Source organism: Oncorhynchus tshawytscha, unplaced genomic scaffold (assembly GCF_018296145.1).
Source record: "Oncorhynchus tshawytscha isolate Ot180627B unplaced genomic scaffold, Otsh_v2.0 Un_contig_4237_pilon_pilon, whole genome shotgun sequence".
NCBI lineage: Eukaryota > Metazoa > Chordata > Actinopteri > Salmoniformes > Salmonidae > Oncorhynchus > Oncorhynchus tshawytscha.
This window is the reverse complement of record NW_024609655.1, coordinates 253,364-277,253: the sequence shown is the minus strand read 5'-3', so window position 1 is coordinate 277,253 and position 23,890 is coordinate 253,364. Positions and strand designations below refer to the sequence as shown.

Genomic DNA, 23,890 nt, shown 5'->3' with positions numbered 1-23,890 from the left:
CATCAGTACAGGAACTAAAGACATCTCTGAAACAGGCATTCATCAGCCCAGAACTAAAGACACATATCTGAAACAGGGTCTCGTCTGCTTAGTGTTTGCATGTACTGGTGCTACCCTGTTATTTATTGAAGGGTATAACACGTAGAGTTCAGAAGGATCACAATCATAGAGCTAGAGTGTAAAAATGACTCATGGTTTTAGCTTTCATTCCCACCTGATCTGAAGAACATTGGAGCAAACCTTGCACAGGTGTAAACACTTAATACATCTGACAATAAATACTTGATCCTAGGTACTTTAATTTAACTAGTTACTTGTATATGAATGGCTTTGTTAACATACATGTACTTCCAAATAATTGTTGTTTAAATAAAGTTATTATTTTTTTTAAATATTCTATTGATGTTTTCTGTCTCTTCCTCCGTGTCACAGTATGCCACTGATTACAAGATGGTCGCCGTGGGAAACGACACCAATGGAACCATCCTCTACCAGAAGGTGCTTATTATGACATCCCTCATATTTGTTGGTTTGTTTGTTTGATTGTTTGTTAGGGTCTCATTTAGCCTGTCATAGGCTATTCGTCCAAGAAAGACCGAAATACCAAACGAATGACAACTTAAGGAAGTGGAATTACAACCACAGTACAGTAAGAACAAAGACACATTGGAAACATACACTATAAAATAACAGGTGTCTGTGTTAGAGATTGAGGGGGCTGGTCCACAGACAGGAGGGATCTGGTCCACAGAAGGAGGGGGCTGTTCCACGGACAGGAGGGGCTGTTCCACAGACAGGAGGGGGCTGTTCCACAGACAGGAGGGGGGCTGTTCCACGGACAGGAGGGGGCTGTTCCACGGACAGGAGGGGGCTGTTCCACGGACAGGAGGGGGCTGTTCCACGGACAGGAGGGGGCTGTTCCACGGACAGGAGGGGGCTGTTCCACGGACAGGAGGGGGCTGTTCCACGGACAGGAGGGGGCTGTTCCACGGACAGGAGGGGGCTGTTCCACGGACAGGAGGGGGGACTGTTCCACGGACAGGAGGGGGCTGGTCCACGGACAGGAGGGGGCTGGTCCACGGACAGGAGGGGGCTGGTCCACGGACAGGAGGGGGCTGGTCCACGGACAGGACAGGGGGCTGTTCCACGGGGGCTGGTCCACGGACAGGAGGGGGCTGGTCCACGGACAGGGCAAATAATTAAACAGACAGGAAGAAAGTGGAAATGGAGTGAAGATCCTAGTCACCATATTCTGCGTGTGTTATTGAGGGTACATCCCAAACAGCTCTGGGTCTGGTATTGGGGGTTAGTCCCAAACAGCTCTGGGTCTGGTATTGGGGGTTAGTCCCAAACAGCCCTGGGTCTGATATTGTGGGTACGTCCCAAACAGCTATGAGAGACCAGTGGGAGGACAACGTACTGGACAACGTACTGGACAACGTACTGTACACACTCACAATGTTCTATGATTCACTGTCCAATGTTGAAGACACTTGTCACGATACGCTACGCAAGTGACCAGCCGCTTCCATAGCAACACACACAGCAATATCCCTGGAGCCTCGTAACAAACAGAAAGGACTCAATACAAGTTTAACACTCGTTTCTTTAAAATGTGATCAGTATTCATCCACATCCTTAAGCCTGATCAGACCAAGCTACTCTGTTGTGACATCAATGTCAGTCACTGTCCTGTGTTTGTTCAGTTATGCCATGTGTCATAGTCAGCCCTTATGTAGCCAGGCAGGCCCGGACTGTTGGCCCGCTAGCATGTTAGTTTGACCAACGACTCTGCCTTTAAGAGAGAGAGAGAGTCCAAACAGGGAACACTGGTCTGGCACGGTCCGAGGATGGCTTCCTGGAGCGACCTTTGTCCAGATACACTCAGATGTAGTGGCTGGTTGGCATTGCAGAGTGTTTGTGTGTATGTGTGCATGTGTACAGAGCTGGGGTGAGAAGGTCAACCATCGCTACAGGAAAACGTGACAGAATTTTTTTCTCTGTGTGAATTTCAGAAGACTTTCGAAAGAAGAAAAAGAGAACAAATTGTGTATCACCAAGATACTTACGTCATGGTCCAGATGATATGAGCTCCCACCCACCTGTCTGAGGAACATTCAGTAGTCTACCATTTTAAACGCCTACAGATGTAAAAAGAACAAAGGCCTGCACACCCTGTTCCTGCAGATGCTGCCAACTATCACCTCTGTTGACAACGTTTTGATCCCAAAGAGCTTCATGAGGTGAAAACATGTAGGCACAGCGCTTCACAGGGGATGATGTTCCAAAGAAACGAAACGCCAACAAACGTGACATGTCGGTTCACCATGAACATGGAATAAAATACACAGATGACCACCATGCAATGGTTAATGTGCGCAGCTCGACTGCACTGTAGTCGGCTTGGAACTTGACAATGTTTCTGACTTGTTGACCTGACCTCCAAGCGAGGCTGGAAGGAAGCCCAGCCATGTCATCACTCAGCTGGGTAGTTTTCTGAATCGCCCCCTTGTACCCAGCTGTCAGACTGACAAGGGTATGCGTCCCAAATGCCACTCTATTACCTATATAGTGCACTACTTTTAACCAGGGCCCTATGGCGCTTTATAGGGATTATGGTACCATTTGGGACACTCCCATAGAAATGCTTGGCTCATTCATTGGCAGAGAATTACCAGTCTATGAGGGGTACTGATGAACAGACACGGTAGACCCTCCACTGACCAGTGCCAATAATGGTGGGTCCCCCTAAAGGGGTCAATAGGAGCATAGCTCTTTTCTCTGTTCTGAATATCATTTGAGGAGACTATATAAATGGTAGCCTACTGAATCAAATAAACTGAAAGCCTATGTTCAGATGTTCTAATGTTCTGTGTTCTGATGTCCTATATTCAGATGTTCTAATGTTCTGTGTTCTGATGTCCTATATTCAGATGTTCTAATGTTCTGTGTTCTGATGTCCTATGTTCTATGTTCTGATGTTCTGATGTTCTATGTTCTGATGTTCTATGTTCTGATGTTCTATGTTCTGATGTTCTGTGTTCTGATGTTCTGTGTTCTATGTTCTGTGTTCTGATGTTCTATGTTCTGATGTTTTATGTTCTGATGTCCTGTGTTCTATGTTCTGTGTTCTGATGTCCTATGTTCTGATGTTCTGATGTCCTATGTTCTGATGTTCTATGTTCTGATGTCCTATGTTCTGATGTCCTATGTTTCATGTTCTAATGTCCTATGTTTTATGTTCTGATGTCCTATGTTTTATGTTCTGATGTCCTATGTTCTGTGTTCTAATGTCCTATGTTTTATGTTCTGATGTCCTATGTTTTATGTTCTGATGTCCTATGTTCTGTGTTCTAATGTCCTATGTTTTATGTTCTGATGTCCTATGTTTTATGTTCTGATGTCCTATGTTCTGTGTTCTAATGTCCTATGTTTTATGTTCTGATGTCCTATGTTTTATGTTCTGATGTCCTATGTTCTGATGTTCTGATGTCCTATGTTCTGATGTCCTATGTTCTGATGTCCTATGTTCTGATGTCCTATGTCCTCTGATGTCCTATGTTCTGATGTCCTATGTTCTGATGTCCTATGTTTTATGTTCTGATGTCCTATGTTCTATTTTATGTTTTCTAATTTTCTGTGTTCAAATGTTATGATCTGTGTTTTTTAAATATATATTTTTAAACTAACAACCATACATAAACAAAACTGTGTTCTATGTAGGTTCCTGTGGGCACAGAACCAGATGGTATGAACATCTTGGGCCTGGTTCTCTTTGCCATGGTGTTCGGTGTGGCACTGAGGAAGCTGGGAGAGGAAGGGGAGGAGCTCATACGCTTCTTCAACGCTTTCAATGAAGCCACCATGGTGCTGGTGTCCTGGATCATGTGGTGAGTGACCTTAAACAACCCAGATCATGTGATTAGCCTCTCCTGGTTCCCAAGACTATTCCCAAGGGAAAACAAGAGGAGCTTCTGATGGCTCACTAGATAAAGTCTGTACTGTTTATTCCTTAAGAACTACAGGAGGTGTTGTAGGCTGCTGACGCTATGCATTTGACACTGAAATGAGAAGCTACTTTTTGACTGGGAAGCTGCCTACTTATGTAGAATCAAATTAAACATTTAATTACAGTTCTGATAAATGTTTTAGCTTTTCCTTTCAAATAAATCTGCAGCAAAAATAGATATTCTGTTAGTCATCACCTCACCAAATGGTATACATTCTATATTTCTCCTACCTCAGGTACGTCCCGTTCGGCATCATGTTCCTGGTGGGAAGTAAGATAGTGGAGATGGAGGATGTGGTTCTGTTGGTGACCAGTCTGGGGAAATACATATTTGCCTCCGTCCTGGGTCATATCATCCACGGGGGGGTTATCCTGCCTCTCATCTACTTTGGGTTCACACGCAAGAACCCCTTCAGCTTCCTGTCCGGCCTCATCACGCCCTTCACCACCGCCTTCGCCACCTGCTCCAGGTAGGCCTCTGTTACTGTATCCCTCCACCAGTCCAGATACTATCCCTCCACTAGTCCAGGTACTATCCCTCTGCCTGTCCAGGTACTATCCTTCCACCAGTCCTGGTACTATCCCCCTGCCTGTCCAGGTACTATCCTTCCACCAGTCCAGGTACTATCCCCCCACCAGTCCAGGTACTATCCCCCCACCAGTCCCAGGTACTATCCCCCCACCAGTCCAGGTACTATCCCTCCACCAGTCCAGGTACTATCCCTCCACCAGTCCAGGTACTATCCCTCCACCAGTCCAGGTACTATCCCTCCACCAGTCCAGGTACTATCCCTCCACCAGTCCAGGTACTATCCCTCCACCAGTCCAGGTACTATCCCTCCACCAGTCCAGGTACTATCCCTCCACCAGTCCAGGTACTATCCCTCCACCAGTCCAGGTACTATCCCTCCACCAGTCCAGGTACTATCCCTCCACCAGTCCAGGTACTATCCCTCCACCAGTCCAGGTACTATCCCTCCACCAGTCCAGGTACTATCCCTCCACCAGTCCAGGTACTATCCCTCCACCAGTCCAGGTACTATCCCTCCACCAGTCCAGGTACTATCCCTCCACCAGTCCAGGTACTATCCCTCCACCAGTCCAGGTACTATCCCTCCACCAGTCCATGTACTATCCCTCCACCAGTCCAGGTACTATCCCTCCACCAGTCCAGGTACTATCCCTCCACCAGTCCAGGTACTATCCCTCCACCAGTCCAGGTACTATCCCTCCACCAGTCCAGGTACTATCCCTCCACCAGTCCAGGTACTATCCCTCCAGGTACTATCCCTCCAGTCCAGGTACTATCCCTCCGCCTGTCCAGGTACTATCCTTCCACCAGTCCAGGTACTATCCCCCCACCAGTCCAGGTACTATCCCTCCACCAGTCCAGGTACTATCCCTCCGCCAGTCCAGGTACTATCCCTCCACCAGTCCAGGTACTATCCCTCCACCAGTCCAGGTACTATCCCTCCACCAGTCCAGGTACTATCCCCCCGCCAGTCCAGGTACTATCCCTCCGCCAGTCCAGGTACTATCCCTCCGCCAGTCCAGGTACTATCCCTCCGCCAGTCCAGGTACTATCCCTCCGCCAGTCCAGGTACTATCCCTCCGCCAGTCCAGGTACTATCCCTCCGCCAGTCCAGGTACTATCCCTCCGCCAGTCCAGGTACTATCCCTCCGCCAGTCCAGGTACTATCCCTCCGCCAGTCCAGGTACTATCCCTCCGCCAGTCCAGGTACTATCCCTCCGCCAGTCCAGGTACTATCCCTCCGCCAGTCCAGGTACTATCCCTCCGCCAGTCCAGGTACTATCCCTCCGCCAGTCCAGGTACTATCCCTCCGCCAGTCCAGGTACTATCCCTCCGCCAGTCCAGGTACTATCCCTCCGCCAGTCCAGGTACTATCCCTCCGCCTGTCCAGGTACTATCCCTCCGCCTGTCCAGGTACTATCCCTCCGCCAGTCCAGGTACTATCCCTCCGCCAGTCCAGGTACTATCCCTCCGCCAGTCCAGGTACTATCCCTCCGCCAGTCCAGGTACTATCCCTCCGCCAGTCCAGGTACTATCCCTCCGCCAGTCCAGGTACTATCCCTCCGCCAGTCCAGGTACTATCCCTCCGCCAGTCCAGGTACTATCCCTCCGCCAGTCCAGGTACTATCCCTCCGCCAGTCCAGGTACTATCCCTCCGCCAGTCCAGGTACTATCCCTCCGCCAGTCCAGGTACTATCCCTCCGCCAGTCCAGGTACTATCCCTCCGCCAGTCCAGGTACTATCCCTCCGCCAGTCCAGGTACTATCCCTCCGCCAGTCCAGGTACTATCCCTCCGCCAGTCCAGGTACTATCCCTCCGCCAGTCCAGGTACTATCCCTCCGCCTGTCCAGGTACTATCCCTCCGCCTGTCCAGGTACTATCCCTCCGCCTGTCCAGGTACTATCCCTCCGCCTGTCCAGGTACTATCCCTCCGCCTGTCCAGGTACTATCCCTCCGCCTGTCCAGGTACTATCCCTCCACCAGTCCAGGTACTATCCCTCCACCAGTCCAGGTACTATCCCTCCACCAGTACTATCCCTCTGCCTGTCCAGGTACGAGGTATTCTTCCACCTACCTGTCTAGGGAAGACATGACAACATAATAATCTAGAGGAGAAAGAAACGTACACCAATTTTGGCGAGGTGCTGGCTAGCGGAGTAGAACACCTATTTAGGCGAGGTGCTGGCTAGCGGAGTAGAACACCTATTTAGATGAGGTGCTGGCTAGCGGAGTAGAACACCTATTTAGGCGAGGTGCTGGCTAGCGGAGTAGAACACCTATTTAGGCGAGGTGCTGGCTAGCGGAGTAGAACACCTATTTAGGCGAGGTGCTGGCTAGCGGAGTAGAACACCTATTTAGGCGAGGTGCTGGCTAGCGGAGTAGAACACCTATTTAGGCGAGGTGCTGGCTAGCGGAGTAGAACACCTGTTTTGGCGAGGTGCTGGCTAGCGGAGTAGAACACCTATTTTGGCGAGGTGCTGGCTAGCGGAGTAGAACACCTATTTTGGCGAGGTGCTGGCTAGCGGAGTAGAACACCTATTTTGGCGAGGTGCTGGCTAGCGGAGTAGAACACCTATTTTGGCGAGGTGCTGGCTAGCGGAGTAGAACACCTATTTTGGCGAGGTGCTGGCTAGCGGAGTAGAACACCTATTTTGGCGAGGTGCTGGCTAGCGGAGTAGAACACCTATTTTGGCGAGGTGCTGGCTAGCGGAGTAGAACACTTGAAAAATGAAAGGAGAGGCGCACACTCTAAGAGCTCAGATGCAATCATTTAATAACCTAATAACCAACGCTTCGTCACTAGTTTATATAGTGGCATAGGACACAGGTGTCTGTAATCATGGCCGGGTGTGGCCTGATATCATTGGTTCATTCTCAGATATAAAAATAACATGTCAAAAACATGATTGATTGCGTACGATCATAGATAAGCTTACAAACATTCACAACAGCAAAATCACAATAATCACAAGAATGGCTTCATATCAAAGTCTACGTTGAGACCGAAGGAAGCAAGACTCTTTAAATTAAAGATCCAGGCAGCCTCTCATTTTAACAATAAATTGTCGAGGTCATCCCCTCTCCTAGGGAAGGTGACCTTTTCGATACCGATATAACGTAGTGACGAAATCAAGTAGTTTTCTTCCAAAAAGTGGGCCGCAACTGGGTATACGATGCTCCGAGATTCATTATTTTAATTTGTGCTTTGTTTTACCCACATCATTTTTACCACAAGGACAAGCTATACGATAAATACTGTCTTAGTGGAGCACGTGATAACACCTTTGATTGGGATCTGTTTCCTTGTTAGAAGGATCTACATTTGTAAGTGCCATTCCATTGAGCACAGCCATTACACTTGTAGTTTCCATCCAGTAGGGGTGCAAATAGACATTGTGCAAATAGACAAATAGACATTGAAGCCAGGTGTGATAAGACAAAGACAGAACAAATGGAAAATGAAAAGTGGATCGGCGGTGGCTAGAAAGCCGGTGACGCCGCCCGAACAAGGAGAGGGACTGACTTTGGCGGAAGTCGTGACAGTACCCCCCCTTGACACGCGTCTCCAGCAGCGCACCGACACCGACCTCGGGGACGACCCGGAGGACAAGGCGCAGGGCGATCAGGATGGAGACAGTGGAAATTCCGCAGCAACGAAGGGTCCAAGACGTCCTCCACCGGCACCCAACATCTCTCCTACGGACCGTATCCATCCCACTCCACGAGGTACTGAAGGCCCCTCTCCCGACGCCTCGAGTCCAGGATGGCTCGAACAGCATACGCCGGGCCCCTCGATGTCCAGAGGGGGCGGAGGAACCTCCCGCACCTCAGCTTCCTGGAGTGGACCAGCCACCACCGGCCTGAGGAGAGACACATGGAACGAGGGATTAATGCGATAATCTGGGGGAAGCTGTAACCTGTAGCATACCTCGTTCAGTCTCCTCAGGACTTTAAATGGCCCCACAAACTGCGGACCCAGCTTCCGGCAGGGCTGGTGGAGGGGCAGGTTTCGGGTCGAACACCGGGGCCTCGCTGCGGTGGCGGTCGGCGCTCGCTTTTTTCCGCCTCACGGCCTGTTGTAGGTGCACATGGGCGGCGTCCCAGGTCTCCTCCGAGCACTTGAACCATTCGTACACCGCAGGAGCATCGATCTGGCTCTGATGCCACGGTGCCAGAACCGGCTCATAACCCAGTACGCACTGGAAATGAGAGTGGTTAGTGGCGGAGTGAGTTTTGGGCCATCTGCCCAGGGGATGAACGTGGCCCACTCCCCTGGCCGGTCCTGGCAATATGACCGCAGAAACCTACCCACGTCCTGATTTACTCTCTCCACCTACCCATTTCTCTCAGGGTGAAAACCTGAGGTAAGGCTGACCGGGACCCCCAGATGTTCTATGAACGCTCTCCAGACCCCGGACGTGAACTGGGGACCCCGATCAGAGACTATGTCCTCAGGAACCCCGTAGTGCCGGAAGACGTGAGTGAACAGGGCCTTCGCAGTCTGTAGGGCCGTAGGGAGACCAGGCAGAGGAAGGAGACAGCAGAACTTAGAAAAACGATCCACAACGACCAGGATCGTGGTGTTGCCCTGTGAGGGAGGAAGATGCATCAGGAAGTCCACCGACAGGTGCGACCACGGCCATTGTGGAACGGGTAGGGGTTGTAATTTCCTTCTGGGCAGGTGCCTGGGAGCCTTGCACTGGGCGCACACTGAGCAGGAGGAAACATAAACCCTCACGTCCTTGGCCAAGGTGGGCCACCAGTACTTCCCACTAAGGCAACGCACCGTCCGACCGATGCCAGGATGACCAGAGGAGGGTGACGTATGGGCCCAATAGATCAAATGGTCGCAGACAGCAGACCGTCCCTCCACTTCTGTTAACCCAGTGTGACCTGATTACCCAGTAAATCCCTCCACTTCTGTTAACCCAGTGTGACCTGATTACCCAGTAAATCCCTCCACTTCTGTTAACCCAGTGTGACCTGATTACCCAGTAAATCCCTCCACTTCTGTTAACCCAGTGTGACCTGATTACCCAGTAAATCCCTCCACTTCTGTTAACCCAGTGTGACCTGATTACCCAGTAAATCCCTCCACTTCTGTTAACCCAGTGTGACCTGATTACCCAGTAAATGCCTCCACTTCTGTTAACCCAGTGTGACCTGATTACCCAGTAAATCCCTCCACCTCTATGAACACAGTCCATTAGCAGTGCATTGCTAGCAGGCTTTATCTCCAAGGCTACACCCCACCCTATTCCCTCTATAGTGCACTACTTTTGACTAGAGCCTGAACATACACCTGGGCTCTGGTCAAAAGTAGTGCCATTTGGGACACACTCATCGTCTCCAAGTATCCTCTGCTGTAAGTAACCTGCTGTAAGTAACCTGCTGTAAGTAACCTAACCTTTGGCTGAGTTGTTCCAACTTCAATCTTCAGACTCTGGACCCCACCACCTCTCTATCTAATCCATGGGGAGCCAGGACATTCCGTGCTTCTACACCTGCATTGCTTGCTGTTTGGGGTTTTAGGCTGGGTTTCTGTACAGCACTTTGAGATATCAGCTGATGTACGAAGGGCTATAAAAATAAAATTGTATTTTATTTAATTTGAGGGTCTTTACCATAGACATATAATGAGTAGAATGGCTTGCAACCTGACTTCTATTCATTTTAGTTCTGTGGTCCTTACCCTCTCTCTGTATGGAAAGGTTTTGGTTCAAGTTACACTACAATACGTTTTTCAGGTGTCTCTCTCTCTCTCATTCTCTCTCTATTTCTCTCCCCTTCCTTCTCTTGCTATTCAATACATGTTTACTTGCAGAATACTCATGTAAATATTGTCAAAGCAGAGGAACTGAAGTTGCTAGTAAAGTACAGTAAAATGTTCTAGATGAATATGCTTTAATTGAACCACTGTGTCCTGTATCTCTCTCCTCAGCTCGGCGACCCTGCCCTCCATGATGAAGTGTGTAGAGGAGAACAACGGAGTGGACAAGCGGATCAGTCGTTTCATCCTTCCCATCGGAGCCACCGTCAACATGGACGGGGCGGCCATCTTCCAGTGTGTCGCGGCTGTCTTCATCGCTCAGCTCAACAACATAGAGCTCAACGCCGGTCAGATCTTCACCATCCTGTGAGTGGGGTGGGGTCAGAAGGAATGGTGGGTGGGGTCAGAAGGAATGGTGGGTGGGGACAGAAGGAATGGTAGAATGGTGGGTTGGGTCAGAAGGAATGGTAGAAGGAATGGTGGGTGGGGTCAGAAGGAATGGTGGGTGGGGAGAAGGAAGGGTGGATGGGGACAGAAGGAATGGTGGGTGGGGTCAGAAGGAATGGTTGGTGGGGTCAGAAGGAAGGGTGGATGGGGACAGAAGGAATGGTGGGTGGGGTCAGAAGGAATGGTTGGTGGGGTCAGAAGGAAGGGTGGATGGGGACAGAAGGAATGGTGGGTGGGGTCAGAAGGAATGGTGGGTGGGGTCAGAAGGAATGGTGGATGGGGACAGAAGGAATGGTGGGGTGGGGGGTCAGAAGGAATGGTGGGTGGGGACAGAAGGAATGGGTGGATGGGGACAGAAGGAATGGTAGAATGGTGGTGGGGTCAGAAGGAATGGTGGATGGGGACAGAAGGAATGGTGGGTGGGGACAGAAGGAATGGTGGGTGGGGTCAGAAGGAATGGTGGATGGGGACAGAAGGAATGGTAGAATGGTGGGTGGGGTCAGAAGGAAGGGTGGATGGGGTCAGAAGGAAGGCTGGGTGGGGTCAGAAGGAATGGTGGGTGGGGTCAGAAGGAATGGTGGATGGGGACAGAAGGAATGATAGAATGGTGGGTGGGGTCAGAAGGAATGGTGGGTGGGGACAGAAGGAATGGTGGGTGGGGTCAGAAAGAAAGCTGGGTGGGGTCAGAAGGAATGGTGGGGACAGAAGGAATGGGGACAGAAGGAATGGTGGAGAATGGTGGGAATGGTTGGGGGTCAGAAGGAATGGTGGATGGGGACAGAAGGAATGGTGGGTGGGGACAGAAGGAATGGTGGGTGGGGTCAGAAGGAATGGTGGTGGGGACAGAAGGAAGGTGGGTGGGGACAGAAGGAATGGTGGGTGGGGTCAGAAGGAATGGTGGATGGGGTCAGAAGGAAGGGTGGATGGGGACAGAAGGAATGGTGGGTGGGGTCAGAAGGAATGGTGGGTGGGGTCAGAAGGAATGGTGGGTGGGGTCAGAAGGAATGGTGGGTGGGGACAGAAGGAATGGTGGGTGGGGTCAGAAGGGGTGGATGGGGACAGAAGGAATGGTGGAATGGTGGGTGGGGACAGAAGGAATGGTGGGTGGGGACAGAAGGAATGGTGGGTGGGGACAGAAGGAATGGTGGGTGGGGACAGAAGGAATGGTAGAATGGTTGGGGGGTCAGAAGGAATGGTGGGTGGGGTCAGAAGGAAGGGTGGATGGGGTCAGAAGGAAGGCTGGGTGGGGTCAGAAGGAATGGTGGGTGGGGTCAGAAGGAATGGTGGGTGGGGTCAGAAGGAATGGTGGGTGGGTGGGGTCAGAAGGAATGGTGGATGGGGTCAGAAGGAATGGTGGGTGGGGTCAGAAGGAATGGGTGGGGTCAGAAGGAATGGTGGGTGGGGTCAGAAGGAATGGTGGGTGGGGTCAGAAGGAATGGTGGGTGGGGTCAGAAGGAAGGCTGGGTGGGGTCAGAAAGGAAAGCTGGGTGGGGTCAGAAGGAAGGGTGGGTGGGGACAGAAGGAATGGTGGGTTGGAATTTTGCAACCCTGTGTCTGATGCTCTGACAATGTATCACATGCAGTGGCTCTGTCCCCACAGTGTGACAGCCACAGCGTCCAGTGTGGGCGCAGCGGGCATCCCAGCCGGGGGCATCATCACCATCGCCATCATCCTGGAGGCTATCGGCCTGCCCACCAACGACCTGTCACTCATGCTGGCCGTCGACTGGATCGTGTGAGTAACATGTACAGTATAGAGAACCAATACAGCAAACGCACGCACATACACACACACGCACACACACACACACACACACATACAGACAAGCACACACACACACACATACACAGACAAGCACACACACGCACACACACACGTACACAGACAAGCACACAGACAAGCACACACACGCACACACACACACACACACACACACACGTACACAGACAAGCACACACACACACACACACACACACACAGACAAGCATACACACATGGACAGACACAGATTCATCTTAGCAGGCTTGATATACTGCTTAGCTTCTGACAAAAAGTATAAATTGTGTGTGTGTTTGGGTGTGTATATGTGCGTGTACGTATGTGCGTGTACTTATGTGCGTGTGTTTTCAGGGACCGCACCACCACCGTAGTGAACGTGGAGGGAGACGCCCTGGGGGCAGGGATCCTCCACCACATCAACCAACAGGAGATGAAGAAACAACACCTGGGGGAGGAGCTAGCGGAGGTCCTGGTGGAAGCGGTGGCCAACACCCAGGCTGACGAGGAGACCTCCCCGCTCGTCACGCACCAAACCCTGGGTTCAGCAGGTGACCAATCCCCCAGGGAGAGCGCGGAAGCCATTGAGTCTGTCCTGTGAACTCGTAAAACAACTGTGAATTCCGTCTCTATGGTTACAATCAGTGGTGGCTGGTGGCACTTCAATTCGGAGGACGGGCTCATAGCAAGGGCTGGAACGAAATGAATTGAATGGTATCAAAACACATCAAATATATGGTTTTCTTTGTGTTTGATGTAATTACATTCACTCCATTCCAGACATTATTATTAGCCGTCCTCCCCTCACCAGCCCCCTCTGGTGTCTAAGGTTACGATGCTGCTGCTGCTACTCGTGACACGACCGAGTCAACCGAATCGTCTCTGAATCAACTCTGATCACCTTTACCATACCTCTTAAAACAGTTCATGAGTCATTTCACTTCTAGGAAAAAAGTGCCCGAGATAAAGTTAGTTTTATATTGTTGTACTTCCTATTTGGAGTATTCTAAAAGTGTATTTAAAAGCCACAGGAAGGTTAGCCTCACCCTTTAGAATGAATCCAGGCTGCTTTCTGGTTTTGGGTGAGAGTGGTCTGAATCTAAAAAAGGGAATCTCTCCTAACCATGACATGGCTGTGACCTCACAAGGCAGATGGGAAGGAGAATCATTTACTAACTGACCTGGAGTTTTTTGTTTGTTTTCTGTCGATAGTCAACACAGAATGTGAAACATTAACCCCTCGAATGACAAAACTCTCTCAAATATTTGGGGTAAATATTGAGGAAGAGCCACAGTTGACTTTCTGTTTATGTACTGGGAACCTACTGACCCAATGGCCTACTATGGTGCCTGTATCTAATATTGGATTTAGGACCATAAGGATCTGTGTTGATATAGTGCAGGTTCAATTAGAGCAAATCCTAACTTCTACTTAAATTAGATTTTCACTTTGTCTCAGATTGACATCAGTGCAGGACTACGTGGACATCTGCCTTAAATGGACTTTAGAAATATGGTGGTGAGCACACTCCATTTACTAAACTGTTAAAGTGCAGACCGAGGCCAACTATCCTTCTATTGTTGTGAGAATAGATGTTGCCTCCATCAGTGATGTCCCAGACCCTTGCTACTATGGGTTTCATTTACTGAAGAAACCAAACCATACGTTCTTTGGAACTTTTTCTTTTTGAATTGAGAGGAAGCATGGTCAGACGGGCTGTGTTACAAATGGTAGCCTGTTCCCTATATAGTGCACTTCTTTTAACCTGAGCCCAGCACCCTGTTCCCTATATAGTGCACTACATTTTCCCCCATAGGGCTCTGGTTAAAAGCATTACATTATGTAAGGAATAGATAGCCATTTGGGACGACACATGGCATTGATAAAGGCATGCTCTCATTATTGACTAGTATTTATCGAAATCCTTGGACATGTAGGAAACTGCCAAAGTTGTTAGAACAGCCTTTTCCTGTTGCTAGATACATCTTATACAGTCTATGGGATACGTGTATTTTTTCCAAATGACTAAAATGTTCAAATTAACAAAATAATTATCATATTACTGCAGTGGTTCTGCTGCCACCTAGTGGTGGCGTTGTGTAGTTGTTCTGCTGCCACCTGTTGGTGGTGTGCCGTAGTGGTTCTGCTGCCACCTAGTGGTGGTGTGGCGTAGTGGTTCTGCTGCCACCTAGTGGTGGTGTGGCTTAGTGGTTCTGCTTCCACCTAGTGGTGGCGTTGTGTAGTTGTTCTGCTGCCACCTATTGGTGGCGTGGTGTAGTGGTTCTGCTGCCACCTAGTGGTGGCGTGGCTCAATGTTTTGAGTTCTGACATGAGAATGGAGCAGGCATTTGATAGTACAGCGTTTTAATTTAATTTGATCCTATATGGGCCAATGTGGCCTCGTTTATCTATCTGGTCAAATGTATTTCTTTTTTTCTTTGTAATGAATCACTATTGCTGTTTGCTGGAAATGATTTACTCTGATTTATTGGGGGAAATTATGTTGTACTAACTCACTAATGTATCAACTCTGTTCCACAATTCCACTTCTACTCAGACTAATTGTTTGTTGAAGCAGTTTTTAGATGTTGGAAATGGAAGGTTGTCCCTCTAGAAAGGACAATTATATGTTATTAACTGTTTTATACAGAATTGTATGCACCCTGATTTGTCAGGATCTTTGGGAATATATTGTCTCTAAACTATAAACATGTCCTTAAAAATGTGAAAAGGTTGCCAATCTGCCATTGGAATACTGAGGCTCTACATAGTTTGACAGTGAATGATGCATTTTTTGGAAACCAGAAACTGGTTGTGAGAAGGAGCAGTGTAGCCTAGTGGTTAGAGCGTTGGACTAGTAACCGAAAGGTTGCAAGTTCGAATCCCCGAGCTGACAAGGTACAAATCTGTCATTCTGCCCCTGAACAGGCAGTTAACCCACTGTTCCTAGGCCGTCATTGAAAATAAGAATTTGTTCTTAACTGACTTGCCTAGTAAAATAAAGGTAAAATAAAAAAAATAAAGTTTGAATATTCTTTCTCTAATTAACATGATCATCTTTCAATCAAACAACCCTTTACTTTTATAATGACTTTTAAATCTTTTACCCTGAAGCTGACTGAATTGAAAGTGTTCGTGAGAATATGTTGAAATAATCTGGAACAATCGCAGATATGTACTTGAATAAACTATATGAAGGAATTTTTTTATTTATTCTAATTGTGTTAACATTTTGCATAATTTGTATTTTTGAAATACAATTTAGGTATTTTCTCTCAATTTCTAGTTGCCAAATCTGTTCCTAACGCCTTTCTCTGCTGTGGAACTACTTTTTCTTACAGCCTGAAGTATGTAGCCTGGTCCAGCTCTGGTTGTGCTCTTGCCAACTCCATTGCTGTAATTGTCAAGACAATCGGTTGGCATGACAATGAGTGGCATGACATGGTAGCACAAACAGATCTGGCACGCAGGCTATAAAGTATGTCCTCCATTTTGTTTTGTGGTATTTTGACCAACAGGAATAACTACTTTGTTTCATGTGCAATGATGATGTCTATCTTTGTAACACAGCTGTCTCTTTTACTTGTCTCTGTCTTTTAACGTTAAATATAAATGTGTTTCACGCAACCGAGATGATTTGCTGGTGTTTTGCTGATTGTCTGAATAGTAGCCTAGTCTGTTGGTTTACCAGAATCAGACTGGAGATGAGGTTAGAGGTGTACCCATGTCAAATATGTAATAAATACATGTTTAGGTGGGCATATAATCTTGGAAATCCCAGACCTATGCTGGAACATTGGTACATTGTGGAAGGCAATCTGTCTGTCTAGACTAGACTAGAGTATAGGTGTCGTTATGTGCCCCAATGAGGCTTGGATGAAAATATGTAGTGTAAGTTGCATGGACTCATTCCGTGTACAGTAATAGTGTTTAACATGATTTTTGAATGACTACCTCATCTCTGTACCCCACACATACAATTATCTGTAAGGTACCTCAGTCGAGCAGTGAATTTCAAACACAGATTCAACCACAAGACCAGGGAGGTTTTCCAATGCCTCGCAAAGAAGAGCACCTATTGGTAGATGGGTAAACATTTTTAAAAGCAGACATTGTATTAGCATGGTGAATATATTAATTACACTTTGGATGGTGTATCCATACACCCAGTCACTACAAGAATACAGACGTCCCTGCTAATTCACTTGCTGGAGAGGAAAGAAACCACTCAGGGATTTCACCATGAGGCCAATGGTGACTTTAAAACAGAGTTTAATGGCTGTGATGGGAGAAAACTGAGGATGGACCAACAACATTGTAGTTACTCCACAATATTAACCTAAACGACAGAGTGAAAAGAAGGAAGCCTGTACAGAATAAAAAATATTCCAAAACATGCATCCTGTTTGCAATAAAGTAACAATAAAAAATGTGGCAAAGAAATGTACTTTATGTCCTGAATACAAAGTGTTATGTTTGGGACAAATCCAACACATCACTGAGTACCACTCTTCATATTTTCAAGCATTTTTTGTGGCTGCATCATGTTATGGGTATGCTTGTCATCGGCAAGGACTGGGGAGTTTTTTAGGATAAAAAGAAAAGGAATAGAGCTAAGCACAGACAAAATCCTAGAGAAAAATCTGGTTCAGTTTGCTTTCCTACAAACACTGGGATACAAATTCACCTTTCAGAAGGACAATAACATAAAATTACAAGGCCAAATCTAAAACACAAGGCCAAATCAACAATGGAGATGACATTGAATGTTCCTGAGTGGTCTAGTTATAGAACAGATAACGATATAGAACAGATAAAAATATAGAACAGATAACGATATAGAACAGATAGAGATATAGAACAGAGAGATATAGAACAGATAGAGATATAGAACAGATAGAGATATAGAACAGATAACGATATAGAACAGATAGAGATATAGAACAGAGAGATATAAAACAGATAGAGATATAGTGGTCTAGTTACAGTTTTGACTTGAAAAGCTAAAGAATAATGTGCAAATATTGTACACCGGGTGTGCAAATCTTTTAGAGACTTACCCAGAAAAACTGAATATTAGTGGGGGTCAATCCATTTTAATCCCACCATGTAACACAACATTTTGAAAAAGTCAGGTGGTGTGAATATGTTCTGAAGGCACTGTATAATATAATAACATATGCCATTTAGCAGACGCTTTTATCCAAAGAGACTAACAGTCCTGCTGCATGCATATTATATATGGGTGGTCCCGGGAATCAAACCCACTACCCTGGTGGTACAAACGCTATGCTCTTCCAATTTAGCTAAAATGGACCACAACAGCTACAAGTCTCTTTGTACCTTCGTTAATGTTGCAAAGCCTACTACAGATGGTTGGCTCAGTGATAAGCCCCATAATCAGTTCAGTTCATTTATTAGGCCTTTTACAGGAAATGTGTCCAGCATTCAAGAGCACTATGTCAAAGACATAAAACCATCAACACATAGAACCACATAGAACAGATAGATTTACACAGGTAGGATATAGAACAGATAGATATACACAGGTAGGATATAGAACAGATATATTTACACAGGTAGGATATAGAACAGATAGATATACACAGGTAGGACAGAGATAAGAGATATAGAACAGATATAGATATAGAACTGATAGATATAAACAGGTAGGATATAGATTAGATAGAGATATAGAACAGACAGAGAAATACACAGGTAGGATATAGATTAGATAGAGATATAGAACAGATATAGAACTGATAGATATAAACAGGTATGATATAGATTAGATAGAGCTATAGAACAGATATAGATATAGCACTGATAGAGATATACACTGGTAGGACAGAGAAAATAGATATATAGAACAGATATAGATCTGATAGATATAAACAGGTAGGATATAGATTAGATAGAGATATAGAACAGATAAAGAAAGACACAGGTAGGATATAGATTAGATAGATATATAGAATAGATATAGATATAGAACAGATAGAGATATAGAACAGATAGAGATATACACAGGTAGGATATAGATTAGATATAGAACAAATATTGATTTAGAACAGATAGAGATATACACAGGTAGGATATAGAATAGATAGATATAGAACAGACAAAAGATATAGAACACATAGATATAGAACAGATAGATATAGAACAGATAGAGATATAGAACAGATAACAATATAGAACAAATATAGATATAGCATAGATAGAGATATAGAACAGATAACGATATAGAACATATATAGATATAGAACAGATAGAGATATAGAATAGATATAGATATAGAACAGATAGAGATATATAATAGATATAGATATAGAACAGATAATGATATAGAACAGATAGAGATATAGAACAGATAGATATAGAACAGACAAAGATATAGAACAGATAGAGATATAGAACAGATAAAGATATAGAACAGATAATGATATGGAATAGATAGAGATATAGAACAGAGAGATATAAAACAAAGAGATATATAACTGATAGAGATATTGAACAGATATAAAACAGATAGAGATAAAGAACAGATATAGATATAGAACAGACAGATATAGAACAGATGTAAAACAGATAGATAAAGAACAGACAGAGATAAATAAAATAAAACAGATATAGAACAGATATAAATATAGAACAGATATAAATATAGAACAGATATAGATTTAGAACAGATAAAAAACCGATAGAGTTAAAGAACAGACAGAGATAAAAAATAAAATAAAAAAAGATATAGAACAGATAGATTTAGAACAGATATAGAACTGATAGAGATATATAACAGATATAGATTTAGAACAGATATAGACATTGAACAGATATAAAACAGATAGAGATAAAGAACAGACAGAGATAAAAAAAAAACAGATATAGAATAGATATAGAACAGATAGAGATATAGTACAGATATAGCACAGATATAGATTTAGAACAGATATAGAACTGATAGAGATATAGAATAGACAGATATAAAACAGATAGAGATAAAGAACAGACAGAGATAAAAAAAAAAGATATAGAACAGATAGATGTATAATAGATATAGAACTGATAGAGATATAGAACAGATATAGATTTAGAACAGATATAGAACTGATAGAGATATAGAACAGATATAGACATTGAACAGATATAAAACAGATAGAGATAAAGAACAGACAGAGATAAAAAAAACAGATATAGAATATATATAGAACAGATAGAGATATAGAACAGATATAGATTTAGAACATATATAGAACTGATAGAGATATAGAACAGATATAGACATAGAACAGATATAAAACAGATAGAGATAAAGAACACACAGAGATAAAAAAAAAAAACAGATATAGTACAGATATATATTTAGAACAAACTCTTAAAGACCTTGTAATATTTTACATCAATAGCAGTCAATATTAATCGTCATCTTAATTCAGTCTCATCTGAAAGTTGTAAATTATTGGTTATCTGCACGAACCCTGGCTAACAAGTTGAATCAGAAATACAAAATTGGGTTTAATAATTGATTTACTAAATACCTAATTAATTACACATACACATAATTAATCATAACTTGATTACAAATTACGTCATAAAGGAAAACGTCCCTGGCGGGCGGAACAGATATGACAGCTTGTTACACAAAAGAAAAGGGGCTGAGTTTGAGTGAAAGAGAGGGAAGACTGAGGGACAAAGGGCGAAGCTGTGCTATCGTAAATACAGTATCTTATGCATTCTAAATTACCGCCCATTTGGAAAAGGAAAATGCAATAAATATTTACTCTGAGCTGCGCTTCGGTAGGTTGGTGGTAGATGGAAGGCCGTGTTGCCCAACCGAGTCCTTTGTCCTTTGAAGAATATCTCTGCTGGTAATTGTATACGTTGTAGTAACGTCATTGTAGGGTAGATGGAATACTCTGTATGTTCCTTCCCAACTTGCGTTTGCAGCTGCTGTTGCTAACCCAACGGCTAGGAGGTATCACTTCTGTAGTGAATAAGAGTTCAAAGCTCATACCATTCGCAACCAAAGCTCACGCTGATGTTGGCTTCGTTCTGTAGTTATTATCTGAACCATTCTGACATCGGACCGTCGTCCTCACATCCTCGGAATAGGAGGTTACATTGTCGTCAAGGCTTTTTATAGGAAGGGAGAGGAGGGCGTGTTTGAAAAGTTTTATAGCCCATGTCCCTTCACAGGGGCGGGCCACTGATTGAGCAGAGCCCTACCTTATGAAAACCCACATCTCACATTTTAGAAGCTAAAATCACATTTCATGCCGTCACAAATAATTTCATATTCAAACATTTAAATTGAACCACAACTCCACTGTAGAGTTTATGTCATCTTATCATTGATGAGAATGTCTCAGATGACAACCGAACTGACATCATATTCATTAAGTACCACCTCATATGTTCAATTGGTCGGATTACCAGAATATAGTTCATATCCCCCCACCTTCTGATGCTCCCAGAATCTCTATGTTAACCAAAGGGGATTGCAAATGTAACATCAGTAGGGTAGAGAGAGGAAAAAGGGGGAAGAGGTATTTATGACTGTCATAAACCTACCCCCAGGCCAACGTCATGACAGTTAGCAGTAAAACCTTGAAATTAGCCCTTGCCTTAACAGGAAGCCAGTGTAGGGAGGCTAGCACTGGAGTGATATGATCAAATATTTTGGTTCTAGTGAAGATTCTAGCAGCCGTGTTTAGCACTAACTGAAGTTTATTTTGTGCTTTATCCGGGTAGCCGGAAAGTAGAGCATTGCAGAAGTTTAACCTAGAAGTGACAAAAGCATGGATTAATTTTTCTGCATCATTTTTGGACAGAAAGTTTCTGATTTTTGCAATTTTACGTAGATGAAAAAAAGCTGTCCTTGAAACAGTCTTGATATATTCGTCAAAAAAGAGATCAGGGTCCAGAGTAATGCCGAGGTCCTTCACAGTTTTATTTGAGAGGACTGTACAACCATCAAAATTAATTCTCATATTCAACAGAAGATCTCTTTGCTTCTTGGGACCTAGAACTAGCATATCTGTTTTGTCCGAGTTTAAAAGTAGAACATTTGCAGCCATCCACTTCCTTATGTCTGAAACACAGGCTTCCAGGGAGGGCAATTTTGGGGCTTCACCATGTTTCATCGAAATGTACAGTACAGCTGTGTGTCATCCGCATAGCAGTGAAAGTTAACATTATGTTTCCGAATGACATCACTAAGATGTAAAATATATAGTGAAAACAATAGTGGTCCTAAAATGGAGCCTTGAGGAACATCGAAATTTACAGTTGATTTGTCAGAGGACAAACCATCTACAGAGACAAACTGATATCTTTCTGACAGATAAAATCTAAACCAGGCCAGAACTTGTCTGTGTAGACCAATTTGGGTTTCCAATCTCTCCAAAAGAAAGTAGTGATCGATGGTATCAAAAGCAGCACTACGGTCTAGGAGCACGAGGACAGACGCAGAGCCTCGATCTGAAGTAATTAAAAGGTCATTTACCACCTTCACAAGTGCAGTCACAGTGCTATGATGGGGTCTAAAACCAGACTGAATCGTTTAGCATACATTGTTTGTCTTCAGGAAGCCAGTGAGTTGCTGCGCAACAGCTTTTTCAATTTTTTAGGAGAGGAATGGGAGATTCGATATAGGTCGACAGTTTTTTATATTTTCTGGGTCAAGGTTTGGCTTTTTCAAGAGAAGCTTTATTACTGCCACTTTTAGTGAGTTTGGTACACATCCGGTGGATAGAGAGCCGTTTATTATGTTCAACATAGGAGGGCCAAGCACAGGAAGCAGCTCTTTCAGTAGTTTAGTTGGAATAGGGTCCATCTAGTATGCAGCTTGAAGGTTTAGAGGCCATGATTATTTTCATCATTGTGTCAAGAGATATAGTACTAAAACACTTGAGTGTCTCCCTTGATCCTCGGTCCTGGCAGAGTTGTGCAGACTCAGGACACCTGAGCGTTGGAGGAATATGCAGGTTTAAAGAGGAGTCCGTAATTTGCTTTCTAATGATCATGATCTTTTCCTCAAAGAAGTTTGTGAACTTATCACTGCTGAAGTGAAAGCCATTCTCTTTTTGGGAATGCTGCTTTTTAGTTAGCTTTGCGACAGTATCAAAAATACATTTTGGATTGTTCTTATTTTCCTCAATTAAATTGGAAAAATAGGATGATCGAGCAGCAGTGAGGGCTCTTCGATACTGCACGGTACTGTCTTTCCAAGCTAGTCGGAAGACTTCCAGTTTGGTGTGGCGCCATTTCTGTTTCAATTTTCTGGAAGCTTCCTTCAGAGCTCGGTATATTCTGTATACCAGGGAGCTAGTTTCTTATGACAAATGTTTTTTGTTTTTAGGGGTGCGACTGCATCTAGAGTATTGCGCAAGGTTAAATTGAGTTCCCTCAGTTAGGTGGTTAACTGATTTTTTTACTCTGACGTCCTCGGGTAGGCAGAGGGAGTCTGGAGGAGCATCTGGGAATCTTTGGGTTGTCCGAGTATTTCTAGCACGACTTTTGATGATCCTTGGTTGGTGATCCTTGGTTGGGAGCAGATTATTTGTTGTGATTGCAAACATAATAAAATGGTGGTCCGATAGTTCAGGATTATGAGGAAAAACATCAAGATCCGCAACATTTATTTCACGGGACAAAACTAGGTCCAGAGTATGACTGTGAGTAGGTCAGGAGACATGTTGGACAAAACCCACTGAGTCGATGATGGTCCGAAAGCCTTTTGGAGTTGGTCTGTGGACTTTAAAAAAATAAAACAGATAGTGATAAAGAACAGATGTAGATATATAGAACAGATAGAGATATAGAACAGATATAGCTATAGAATAGATATAAAACAGATAGAGATAAAGAACAGATATAGAACAGATAGAAATATAGAACAGATATAAAACAGAGATATAGAACAGATAAAGATATAGAACAGATATAAAACAGATAGAGATATAGGACAGATATAGATATTTTCTAATTTTTTTATATTTAGTAAATACTTCAAACTTATTTTTCTTCAAACTGCATTGTTGGTTACCGGCTTGTACTTACGCATTTCACTGTAAGGTCTACCTACACCAGTTGTATTTAGCAACTGTGACAAATACAATTTGATTTGACTTGGTGGTGCACATGTAGCCTATTGCTTGTTTTAGAGAAATGTAATCTTTGAATATTGCAAGGTCTTTCCTTGTCTGCTATATGCGTTGACCACCCTAGGGCCTCCCCTCTGACACCGGTTCGTCTCTTAGTTTCAATGTACTAACTGAATTGTTCCTGGCTACTGTGCTTCTACTTGCTATTTGGAGTACTGGGATTAGGCTACTGTAAAAGTAATTCCT

The 23,890-nt window shown here is 44.7% G+C and overlaps 1 protein-coding gene across 1 annotated transcript; it reads left to right on the top strand.

The window, feature by feature from the left end:
- Positions 1-417: 417 nt before the first annotated feature.
- Positions 418-16,169, top strand: LOC112241927 (neutral amino acid transporter A). Its single transcript, XM_042316663.1, has 6 exons — positions 418-498; positions 3,724-3,890; positions 4,246-4,479; positions 10,483-10,677; positions 12,359-12,493; positions 12,890-16,169. The coding sequence occupies exons 1-6, from the start codon at positions 451-453 to the stop codon at positions 13,134-13,136; spliced, it is 1,026 nt and encodes a 341-aa protein (XP_042172597.1). The 5' UTR covers positions 418-450; the 3' UTR covers positions 13,137-16,169.
- The last annotated feature ends 7,721 nt before the right edge of the window (positions 16,170-23,890 follow it).